This window comes from Penicillium longicatenatum (assembly GCF_028827895.1).
Source record: "Penicillium longicatenatum strain IBT 33135 chromosome Unknown contig_1_segment0_segment0, whole genome shotgun sequence".
Taxonomy (NCBI): Eukaryota; Fungi; Ascomycota; class Eurotiomycetes; order Eurotiales; family Aspergillaceae; genus Penicillium; species Penicillium longicatenatum.
Window position 1 is genome coordinate 1,850,308 of NW_026643119.1, and position 12,442 is coordinate 1,862,749.

At 46.5% G+C, this 12,442-nt stretch overlaps 3 protein-coding genes across 3 annotated transcripts; 2 read left to right on the plus strand and 1 right to left on the minus strand.

Annotated features, from left to right (window-relative positions):
• Positions 1-7,448: 7,448 nt before the first annotated feature.
• On the plus strand, positions 7,449-8,210 carry N7484_001468 (polysaccharide lyase family 20 protein; the record flags this gene model as incomplete). The annotated part of the gene is made up of 1 exon (XM_057111888.1): positions 7,449-8,210. One exon carries the CDS (start codon positions 7,449-7,451, stop codon positions 8,208-8,210), a length of 762 nt encoding a protein of 253 aa, XP_056976625.1.
• A 762-nt stretch (positions 8,211-8,972) lies between these two features.
• On the plus strand, positions 8,973-9,244 carry N7484_001469 (uncharacterized protein; the record flags this gene model as incomplete). Its single annotated transcript, XM_057111889.1, has 2 exons — positions 8,973-9,063; positions 9,156-9,244. The coding sequence occupies 2 exons, from the start codon at positions 8,973-8,975 to the stop codon at positions 9,242-9,244; spliced, it is 180 nt and encodes a 59-aa protein (XP_056976626.1).
• Positions 9,245-9,561: 317 nt separating this feature from the next.
• N7484_001470 (phosphatidate phosphatase App1 family protein) lies at positions 9,562-11,220 on the minus strand (the record flags this gene model as incomplete). Its single annotated transcript, XM_057111890.1, has 2 exons — positions 9,562-10,164; positions 10,216-11,220. The coding sequence occupies 2 exons, from the start codon at positions 11,218-11,220 to the stop codon at positions 9,562-9,564; spliced, it is 1,608 nt and encodes a 535-aa protein (XP_056976627.1).
• Between the last annotated feature and the right edge of the window lie 1,222 nt (positions 11,221-12,442).

Below are 12,442 nucleotides of genomic sequence, written 5' to 3' on the forward strand. Positions count from 1 at the left end.
TTATTGGATATGGAGCACCATATTGGCTAGACGAGATGGATTGCCGGTACACTTCATCCAATACTATGAATAGTCGTATGACTCCACTGACAAACCCAGTTGTATTCGCTGATGGTCACCCACGCCACTACCAACTCACCGGCATGTGGCTTATTGCGGCCAGTAGTTGGGTGGGTGTCGCCAGGGCGAGTCTAGGGTGAGCGCCGCTTTGAAGTCGTGCGTGTTGAATATCCCGGTCACTGAGATTAGTCACGGTCGCTGGAAGCACGTGCATACATACATATTTACCTGGCTACCAGCCTCTCTGTATCTAACACACATCACAATATCCTCGATATTGGCGGTCGCGAATCTTCCTCGGTCCACTCTTGAAGGCCCATAAGACATGATACAGCTGCCCGTGCTATGTGAATACCGTAGCTTGTGTCTACACAAGTACGCCATGGAGTCTTGACGAAAGGCCCGACTAGGGCGAGATTGACGACTGATTTTGGGGCAATGCAAGGGCGACCTTCGAACGACCTGGACAATAATGTCGAGCTCATCCTCGGCATCACGCGTGGAATGGTAATAGATCGCTGTAGAACTTCCGTGGCCATTTCGCCAGAGAAATCCAGAAGGTGTAGAATCTCGGACATAGCTTCCGCACCGGAACAAAACAACATGCTCTTTTTAATATGCTCGCCTTTATTTTCGGGAAAGAGCGCAAACCCCCAGAGGACATAGACTTCTCCCGACTGTTGTAAGCCAGACACCGTCTCGCGGCTTAAGACGGTCAACGCCGTCTTGGACATCGCAGAGTTGTCGCAGCGATTCAAATGTCGCGCACCACGAGGGCAGCCTAACAATAGGAGCGGCAATTAGGCTGCGAGAGGCCTAGACGAGGCTCCAAGTTCGTTTTCAGGAAGTGGGTCATTCTACATGTACATACATGGATATATATAGTTGCTGTAGCCTACATATCGCTTTGCATTGTGAGTGGTCATGGTAGATGAAACTCATCCATCTATCTATATTACATAAATCAAATCTAATAATCTATAGACGAGATAAATTTAACACCCTAGTATGTTCACCTCCGATATCTGCCCTGTTCTTCGACATATCTACATATTATATCATATCGAAACACCTTCAGTTTAAGTGTCGTGACTACTATTCTATGCAGAATTAAGCTTCCTAGGAGCTAAAGCTTAATTAGAGCCTCCAATGCTGGCTAACTGCAACTGAAGATGGATAATATTCGCTAATCCTGTCATTTGATGGGCTACTAGCCCATAAAGCTCTGCGACGATACTTTCTTCTATATAGACTGAAGTGGAAGACGATATATCAATTTCAAGGCTAATAGAGGGGGCTTTCTATACACTAACCGGCAATCAACCCTTTTCTTCTATCCACAAAAAAGTCATTTAGTATAGCATCCTTGGCATTCACAGTAGAACAAAGCCTGAAAATTCTCCCGTGCTTACTATTCCACGTTTCGTGAGTGTCCTAAGCAGGTCGGGCGGAGGGTATATATAGCGCGAAATGAAGGTTCCAGTTTTGTTAGAACAGAACAATTCCAATAATCATGATTTAGACATACATAAGCCCCATTATCCTTCTAAAGGAGCTCATCCATCCAGTCATATATCCAGTCGAGATTTGCTTTTCTTTCGTCAGAATCCGAAAAGAGAGGTCAAATGTCAGGAGATAACTTACACTCATGATTAACCTCCCACACAATGAATATATCGCATTATGTGTGGTTACTAAGATTACTCTTAACTAAGAGTCTAATATAGGATAGTAATAGAGCAATTCCAATGCCAGTACCAATAAAAAGAACGCGGGTGTAACCTGCGAGACCTAGTGGACGACCAAACGGTCCATCTAACCATGTCAAGAACTCGCTTCTCGGATGATCTATTAGTTTTTGAGTGAAGCCCCGTCCCTTACGTGCCAGCAGAGTGATACTTATGGCATTTCCATTTGTATCGTACTCCCGCCACGATATCGGAAAGCAATATGTCTGGAGAGCAGAGCGCAAGCCGACACTAGGCATCTAAATGTAAACGCTGGTTCTAGGTTGAACGCGAAACGGTCGGCTGATTGGGATCACGACCCGAACGGCATCTGCATGTTTCATCCGAATGATTACTGCACGAGATGCGACTTTCGCGTACTTAATATTCCGAATTAGAAGCAGTATCCATCGAAGTAGAAAGAGGAGTGATATAGCGACGCTAGAAACCAGAACCCCTAGTTATGGGAAGTTCCTAGAATGTATTAGGTGGCACAAAACAGTTATACCAACCAGAACGGCAGCAATTCCGTGAACTTTAGATCGTATCTCAATTGCGAACCTCCGAAGAAGACAAGCGACTATGGCAAGTGCAATACCAGAAAATGCCTTTGTAGTGAATTTCAGTACGATTTAGAAAGAATAATTGAAACTTCTTACCAGCAGCCCATAAAGTTGCAGATTCCGTTTTAGGTGCCACCCAGCTTGGTGTATTGAAACGGACATGTGAAGAACGCCTTGCAGAGTGAACATGATGCCTAAAGTCCCATGTATGCTCGTGAATGTTTGAATTGAAACTCCAAAGATGTCGGCGAGAAAATTTAATCGATCACTCATAAGAAGGGGGAACAAGTTTATAATGGCCATATAACCCGACCGAATTCTGATGTCAGTCAGGCTATGCGTTTGTATAAACGTGCTAACTATATTGCCAGGCCAATAAATCAGCTGTAAAAGTAGCCAGGCCCTCGATCTTCTTCTCACAATGGGCGGATAGACGAGATACTTCAAGACGATCACTGTTGCCCATTGCGCAGGAGCGGCTAGCGAAGTTCGGGCATAGTTGAAAGCGCGACTTATATTAGTCCATAGAAAAAAACAAGAGCAATAACCCCCCAATTATGGCGACGTATAGAGTGGAGGGATCAGTTATCCTCATTCTGTAAGTGAAAATGCCTGAGGGTGTGGATAATGTTCTGTCCGATTACAGAAATTAGTATTGGGGTTTTTATAGACGCAAGAGCATGTAGATTTGCTGGACAGCAACTAAAAATAACCACGTATGTACTTACACCCGTGGGCGATACGACAACAAGACAACAAATTATTTTAGATGACCTAAAGTATATAATGTACAAATCGCCACTGGAGACTTTTGATTTCATCAGGCCTACTCTCCACAATGCCGCAACCTGTGGATCCCTCCGGTGAAAGCCGCCGCCGAAAAACATGCTTCAGAAAGATTTGTCAGCTCTGCGCTCTGTTTCGAATGAGAACAATGGTAGTATTGGTTGATAAATCCGATCAACATTGGATATTCAAAACGCATGATGATATTCCGGATTTAGAACGAGTATGATCTATATTCTTAATCCCGTCGTCCATCAATTGACCTTCATAGCAGGCTATACAGCATCCCCAGACTCACACCTATGATGATTTTGAGGCTCTGCCTGCTTTCAGCCAGCGGATTCCAGCTGCGCAGCCATCTCAACGCCAGATTACCATCTTAGCCCCACCAAGTTTTCGTCGGGACTAAGGTGGGGCTACCGTGGGCGAGCCGCTGAAAGACTGTCTTGTGGGCTGGTATTGATCCTAGGCGCTATTGTATAAAGGATGCATGTTTTTCTCTACCATTTTATGACAATCTATCACTGTCAAGCCCATAATATTATTCGTAATGGACGTCAGCCAGCCGGAAGATGGCATACCACTTAGTCCACTGGATCATATCCTTCAGGATGGCGTGCATACGCTGAACACCGAGCGTCTTCCGATTTACTTGGAATCTCCAACAAACGTGAATGCACGTCACTTTGTTGATCTCCAACAAGAAAACTTAAGCCTTCGTCAAGAATTACTTTGGCATCAGGGGGCAAAGGAGGCATATCGCCACCTTCAAAAGGCACTCCTCCAAGCCAGGGTCCAGAATGGTGGGGACAACCCTTTTTCAGAGCTGGTGAATGACGCGCAGGATTGCCAGTTTCCTTCTTCGACAATGTCTGCAACGAGTATCCCACAGACCTTCGGAGTCAGAGAGCCGTCTTCTCGAGGCTGTAGGTATCTCGTTAGATGATACAAATGGGAGAGACATCACAGTGCTATAGATGAAGCTGGTCACAATTTCATTTTTTTAACTTCATGCTGTTTAAAAACTCGTGAATCTGCCGCTCCGTTTCTCCAAGGCACCGGCCAATGCTATGGGCTTTTCTGAGATTAATAATGAAAGCATGACGTAAGCGACGATTTTCAGACAGTAAAGTTGCCTCCCTATGCTTGTACGTCTCGATCTTGGTTTCAAATTTTTGAATGGTGTGTATGGAGTCTTGTACTTGTTTTTCAAGATTGTGGGTATCTGCTTCAAGGTTGTGGATACTTGTCCGCACTTCGGAAGGGCAAGGCGAGTGAGTTTCGTTGCGAACTGCTCGGATATCTCCACATTCTAATCCGTTTGATAACTCAATATACACGTTCGTCGACATATCGCTAAGTTGCCTGTCAAAGAAGTGGCTGGTCGCATTGCTAAAAAGCCAAGAATAGGCATCTTTTTCCGATGGCTGAAGGCGGACTTCTGACGGTCGCACGCGCAACCCAAGTCGCTCGTCTTTGTTCTTGATTAGCAATGTCCTCCCCTTCCGTATTCGCCAGGCATACTTATGTGGTTTGCGAGGTCTTCCCGACACCACCTCCTTTCCAGAGCACGTTTTCTATTAGCTGGGTTTGACATATCATGCATCCGAACGGCCTAAGTTCGGCAGTCTGCGACTATATATCGTGTATCCCGTTGGGGAAACCCTATGGTCGTATGTACTACTTATCGTACGGGCAAGAATGATATACTTCAAACGAATAACCCCCAGGATGGAAGTAGGCGAGAGCTTTAGCGTCGCACGACCGGGGTTGAGATGGTGGGTGCGCAATCCATTGCTTCGGCCCGTTGCTTTAGGCCAATGAGCTTATTGTCGTTTGCCCCACTCCGGGTAACACCCGAAACACTCAAAGCGTCTTCTGAAGTTTGCAATATCTCCAACTGACCGAACTCTCATATATGACCAGACGAAGCGTAATGACTTAGCCTTTAACATCGAATCCAAACTCTCGAGATTTTCACATCCACCTATTAACAGTTGGATTGAATATACAAGCTGAATCAGTCGGCACAGGACTGTTTTGACCCCGACTGCTATTCCATTATCTGCTTCCCTTCTGCATTTTGACCTCCCGACAGGTCGAGCCAACTCGGACCGTCAAAGATGAAATCTGTTTCAGCTTTTTCCAGCTCATCTGACGAGCAGATATTGCTCTTTGAAGATGATGCATAAATCATGATTTGCGGGAATTTATTCGACAATGGAAGGATTCTCTGTGCTCTGATTTCACTTCCAAGTCTAGCATACCTGCGACCTGGACACATTTGGTCGTCTTTGAAACCTCAAACCAGATCATCATTTCATTAGATAGTACTAATGATTGCCACACTACATAGTCTTAGTCAGGACGCGATATCTTATACCTTCTTCCCGCCGGAGAAAAGTAAGCCATTGATTTGGACTCAAATTCAATGCTCTTGTGGTATAAGGCTAATTGGTGCAGATCAGGAGCCCAGTCATGTCATATTATCGTATTCATCTTCGAGACAGCTCTTTGGTGTAGGTTGCGGCGGGGTTCTTTCGGTCTTCTGCAGATGACCGCCTTTGGTGGATTACTTCCACTATTGCTCCTACTGAACAACACTGTCACGGCGAATGAGCGCACCTTTTCGTGGTGAGTAGAGGGCGGTGAATAGACGTGTCTTGCCAATATATGGGTCAATTTGTGACTTCATTCCTTGGATATTGTAGTATCTCTGCACTCACTTGAGATGGAGCGCGATTCCGTCATTTGTAGATCTGCTTCCTCCCCAAAATAGCTTTTCTTTATGCGGGTCCCATCGCTAAGAACTTGTCATAGATTGTCTTTTGATCGTTCCGGGCTTATTTTTTGGACCGGTGAACAATGCGAAATGTATATTACTCTATTTTATCAGTACATTGACACGCAGGGCTTTATACCTTGAGTAGTTCTTGTTGGCTCGAACAAGGTACAAAGCACTGTATGTCGCTATTTTGCGACGTCAATGTTAAGCGAGCTGCACATGTTACTAGCCAGGCGTGCATGTAAGCTCGCTGTGCATGTAAGCTCACTTCGTAGTCCGGAACACTAGTACATGAGATAAATTCCAATTCGGTTCCCTAAAAACGAAGTTATATAGGAAATTTTTCTTGTAAATTAATGTTTTTCATATGATAAGCAACTTCTTCAAACAATTTGACGAATCACTATTTACCTATAGTCTAGTGGTTACCTAGGGCTAGGATGGGCCTCAAGGAACGTAATTCTTGTAAGTATTTCTGGCAGCAATGCAAGGTTTCTGGTTCCCTGATATCAATGTACGGTACCAAGAAGCTTTATGAATTAATCTCTATATGGATTTCGCCGTGATCTAGTCAGGTGATCTACCTGACTAAGCCATGTCCAGCATGTAGTTAGTTAAACCGACTCAGCAGGATCGCATCAGTTGCGCATGCCAAGATTTGATTGCTCTTCTAATCCTTGGCTCAATGCTCTTCTCCCGCTTTAATGCAGCCAAAATATAATGCAGACCAGTTTCCGGAAAAGGTGAATCGTCCGTTGCCTTCGCATATTTTTGCCATATCTCGATTCCAGGAATGGTTGTTTCCCCGCCTTCAAGCTTGGGGACACGGGTCCCTGCGGTAATTCCGCGACCACTAACCTTAAACGGACTAACCAATGCGACGTGTCGAGCCCGCATACCGTCGACGATGTAGTATTGGGATTCTCAACAGTCACGGGATGATTCTAGTGGCCGGGAGAAGTTTATGCTCATTGCTGACCAGAAAGAACACCAGCTCACTTCCGTTATGGGAAATTCAATATCACGCACCAGGGATAATTGCAAATACTACGAGATCAATATAACCAGCACGAGATAGGTTGAGGTTTCTAGATGAGCTCTTCAGTGCAGTGGATCAAGTACGAATTTCTCTTATATCATCACTAGTTGCAGTATATGCCGCCATATGCGAAGGATTATACACATCTTCGTATATGCAGAATATGGCACTCTTTCTTGGCTACAACTAAATATAACCCTGGCGGCTTACTGAGCATCTCAAGTGAGACAATTGGGATATGCCGAGGTCGAGGTGACTAGTGAAAGTTTCCACTGAGCGGCACTGCTTTCTCCCTGTGTGGGAGCTAGTGGCTCTAGTAAGAGCCCTAGCAGAAAATTATAAAATGCTACCTCACCCCAGCAAGGGTTGAAGGCAACAAGAAACTTGAGATTCAAAGGAAACCATTCAATCCACAACTCCTCATTCGGCAAAGGCCCAAACCTTGCTTGATTGACTTTTAATTGCTCGTCAAAGTTCCAACCTTTACGATGGTCAACTGGTCAATCTACACGATAGGCCTCCTGGCTCTCAGCCTTTCCAGCCAGGCAACCCAAACTTTCAGCAACACGGGAACAACCTCCGGCTGGGATTCCACAAATGCCGAGCACGATGGCACAGTCCAACAGGTGACAAATGTTGTCTACAAAGGAACGACAGCCTTGAAAATGACACAAGTCTACGACTCGAGCTACACCGGACGATACCACTCAGAGGTAGTGAAGAACGATGTGTACAAGCGCGGCGATACCGGCTTCTACGGATTTGCCTTCCGCCTTCAAGAAAGCTGGCAATTCTCCCCCGCCCAGTCGTACAACATCGCCCAGTTCATCGCTGACTTCTCCGACACCGGCTGCGACGACTACATGCCATCCAGCATGGTCTGGCTCGTCGGGGACCAACTTTACTCTCGCGTCAAACAGGGAACGATCTGTGCACAGAAGATCCAGACCTTCTCCAACCTTGCTACCGTCTCTGCGGGCGTGTGGCACAGAGTTGTGATTCAGGCTAGCTGGAAGACGGACGGAACAGGATATTATAAGATGTGGCTTGACGGAACGAAGGTTTTGGAGGAGTATAACATCGATACAACGATTGAGGATGATCGGGTGTTCCAGTTCCGAGTTGGTCTGTATGCTAATGGATGGCATGATGATGGTGCGATGAAGGGGACTCAGGGGACGCGACAGGTTTGGTATGATCAGATTGCTACCGGGACGACCTTTGCGGATGCCGATCCTGCTCAATGGTAGATCAGTGGAACAGGTATGGAATTTGGGGCGATGAGATGCGATTGATTGTCGATCGGTCTTAGCTAAGATCCGGTCATCGGCTTTCTGATTCTTGTCGTGAAGCTGAAGGAGCAGGCTATTGGATTGGACTGGTAGAGTGGGGATACGATACCTTCGTACTGCTCATATCTGCTCGGCTCTGCATGTTATTTTGTCTCTTCTCCAGACTCATTTGGGTCAAGGAAAAAGGGAGATGAGGTTAGCATTCTATATGAGAGAAACATTTTGACAAGGAAGGAGTATTATACCAAGTAATCAAACGTATTTCGTAGAATCTCAGCTCCCGGGCCCCTTTTCGAGTAGCTGCAATGAAGCCTCTGAGAAATGTTTGCACTGTTTCGTTTCCAGAAAGGCTCTTCTCGGGATTTGCGAATTTACAAGTTTCCTTTGTGTAGCTCCGTCTTTGCATCCGAAGCTTTGGAAGGATCTGCATCTCCAACTGGGAGCCTCGCTTTGCCCACTTTAACTGGCCAAGCATGCAAGGCTCCCGAATCCTTGGGACCGGATAACATCAAAAATCAATCAGATTAATCCTGATCAAAGAACTTGTCCGACGATCAATGGAGATGCCGTGTGGGCTGACCTTTCGTAGACATCGGGTCCAGTCGAGTGGGAGACTAGTTACGCTGAAAGAAAAGATACAAATAGGGGTCCAGATTCCCTTAAAATAACCAGAAAAGCCACAACAATCAACGCCAATAACAAGATCCAAATCTGCTCACAATGAAGTTCGTCGGCATTGCCCTTGATGTTATTCTCGCGGCCGTCGCTACCGCTGGCGCTGTGCCTGTTGCCGAGAGAAGCTGCACGGCAGGTATGTTGTGCAATCGGAAGACCTTCAAGATAAATTCCTTTTTAAATGGCAATTCGGTAAGAGCTAGTTGCTGACTTGCTATCAATTTACAGCGAATGGTGCTTGTACTGAGAACTCCCAGTGCTGCAGCGGTGCATGTGGTACTGGCCAGTACAAGGCCCTTGGGAAGTGCAGTCCATAAGCATAGTGAATAGACATTCCGGTCTAGGTATACTGCAAGGTATTCCGCATGGAATAACTCATGTTATATGGCTGCTAACTGCCTCGGACGAATATAGACTCTCACCTGCAGACATGGACGCTGAAGGTTCATCAGTGAAGGAATAGAATTCAACAAAGAAGTTTATGGGATAACAGCAATATATTTTTCCAATCTCTATAGGTGTTTTGTTTGGAATTTATCACAATTCTAGATTTCAGAAGTTTCCTAGTAGGTAGTTATTCATCAAAAATATCAATTTGACGTACGTAAACGGCATTATTCATATCTGCATGAATCTAAAAGAACATGAAAGTGCCCATAAATATGGCAGCGACCAAGAGGGCCAAACTCTGCACACCACCAGATCCACTTGGTGACAGCGCAATTCCTGCCCCAGTGTGATTCGCCGATCCATTGACCGAGGTAGGGGTGTCTCCCAATCCATCTGGAAGTCCCTGATATCCAAAAGTCAGGTTCTGGGGAATAGACGTGTTGTAACAGTCTCCATTTGCAACATCCAAGTTTGTCAGGTCATCCGCATTCAAGAAAAACATATAATTAGATTGGTTCAAGTTTTTGAAACCAGATGTGTCATACGGGAACTTGTCACCCGAGTCGGTGGCACTGGTGTTGCGGATCCAGATGCATTGGACTTGTCCGGGGAATTCGGTGGCCATTTCTGGGTAGTCGCGCATGACATCGCTATTGCTGGTGTCTGCGATCAGGATGAACTTGCGCTCGGGGAATGTTTCGAAAACCTTCTGTAGAAGGAACTTGCGGATCGAGAGGGTCGCGGAGACGTCACTGAAGTTCAGTGGGCGGGTGTCAAAAGAGCCACCTGGGTAGTTTTTATAGATGAACTCCATGTAGTTCCTGGTGACCTGCTCGGGGGTGGTAGTCTGAAGCCATTGTTAGTATGTTAAATGTGAAGAGGAATGTTGAGGGCCTACCAAGTAGTGGAAGTGCATGTTAGGAACGCTGATAGACCAGTTGCGGTAAATATCAGGCATGTTCTGCCAGGGCGTGAAAGGACGGGCAAAGGAATTGAGCAATCCTTGCTTTGGTTCATAGATCTTTGTGACGCGCAGAATATCGTCAATGTCAGAGACAATAGTGATTCCAGTTGGAGGCACCAAGTAAGCGGTACTGTTGCCAATAGTAGCGCCCTCAACGTAAGTGTTGAGTCTCTGGATTGCTGAGGTCTCATTTCCGGCAGTGAGCCCATTGCTCTTAATCGGCAAAAAGGTGTCAAAGTCACCCTCAACCGTTGTATTGTACGGGAGGGTAATGTTTTGTGTGCCACCGGTGGTGTTCGATGATCCACCACCACCAGGCTGTCCGCTTGACCCCTGGCTTGGGGCAGGTTCGAGATGAATAGTGTTCACAGCCACATCCGGCTGTTGGACAACGAAGATCTCGGCTGTCAGGTTCCGCGCCTGGTCTTGTTGCGATTCAGGAAGATCGGAGATGCTTGTGCCGACGAGGAAGACGTTGGCTAACTTGTTCAAGTCCGAGACGGAGGTATTTGGCTGCTTGTAAACGTTTCCGTGGAAGCGAACGTTCCAGCCTGAGTTGGTCCAATTCGCGTAAGGGTCGATGTTCAGCACATTTGTGGGTAATGCTGCCAATTCTGTGCTCTCCAGGCCGAGGGAACTGACAACGGCGTCTCCAGTCGGGAATCCCTGGAAGTAATTGGGCACGCCGGATGCAACCCACGAGGGGAGGTCGGATCCAAGGCCCGAAAGCACGGTGTCGACATAGGAGTCAACATCGTCCAACAAGTTCCTGCCAACGATGGGGGAGGGATGACGCTGTACTGGAGAGGCTGTGATAACGGGATTTTGTGGGGCGACGGCATTCTTATCGGGGAATGCAGTGGGAGCGGGGGATGCGGAGGTGATGGAGAAGAGGCAAGCCTGCACGACGGCCTGGAGCGCAATAGTCGACTCCTTCATGGTTGTGGGTGGATACGGCAGGAGTCGTTGCGAATCTCTCGTCTCGAATTAAACAGTCGCTCTGATGCTCGTAAGTACACAAACGCCTGACAGTTCTTCGGCAGCGAGTGGAACCGATTGAGAGATCAAAAAGGTACGAATCTCAAGGGCTAAAATTCTCCGCGCAATGCTTCTTATTAATAGTCGAAAATAGATTAAATGACCAGGCACACGTGTATAAAACATGGAACCGGCGACAACCGACGTCACTGGCACCAAAAGTGGGGCTGAAAAGTTCCACCGACCGCCGGATTGACGAATCATAGCCGGAAGAACCATGCACGGTTGTTATTGTGAGACCCCCAGGGTCTAAGGGTCCCGAGATTGCACCTACGTCATTATACCTGTTATGCATATTGTATACGAGCAATTATGTGTCGTTTCAAACACGGCATTGCGATGCTGGAGTGTATTGTCCGTAGAGGTTTTGCTGGAAACTCGGGATTTCAATCCTTGGCTGTGGATTGTCCAGCCTCTGGTTGCGCTTTGCATGCTGATTGCACAAAGCACTAGCCAAATTAAATAGAAACAATGCCATGAAATCTAGAAAAGCTTGCCGGCCAGCCATCCAATGGTTCGTGTATTATGTAATCCGCACTTGGTCACAAGGAAGTAGATGATAAACGATTAGCTCCTCTTCTCAGAAACGCTATTGAGAGCATGCGGACATTGGCTCACATTTAAGACTTGCCCGCGAGATTCGGATGTTGTGCTGTTCAAAACGATAGACTATAATGTGGTATGAGTCTATGATGGGCACCAACATTGTATGGATCAGTAAGCATGCGGAAGCATAGATATGCAATTGATCCAAAGTCCACCACCAGATGGAAACTTGAGAATAACAATAGCAGTGGCTCAAGCAATAGGAAGGGGCGAAGCAAATATGGAAAAACGAAGCAACTAGGCAAACGTCGGCACTAGCAAACGAAGTGTTTCTTTCCCGATTGGGAATGTTGAGGGTAGCAGTGAATGTGATCCTCACACGAGGATTTTTCTGATCCTGCTCTCTCATTTGTCAGTCCAGAACTAAGCGAGTGATTCTGAGACCTGGGAGTGATCCTGGAATTCCCAGGAAACGCGTCTCCCAGACTATAAATACCCCCTTCCCCTCTCTTCCTCTTCTCTTCTTCTTCTTCTCTTTCCCCAAAGCTTTTGTCCAGTTTCGCACCGCTTTTCAACT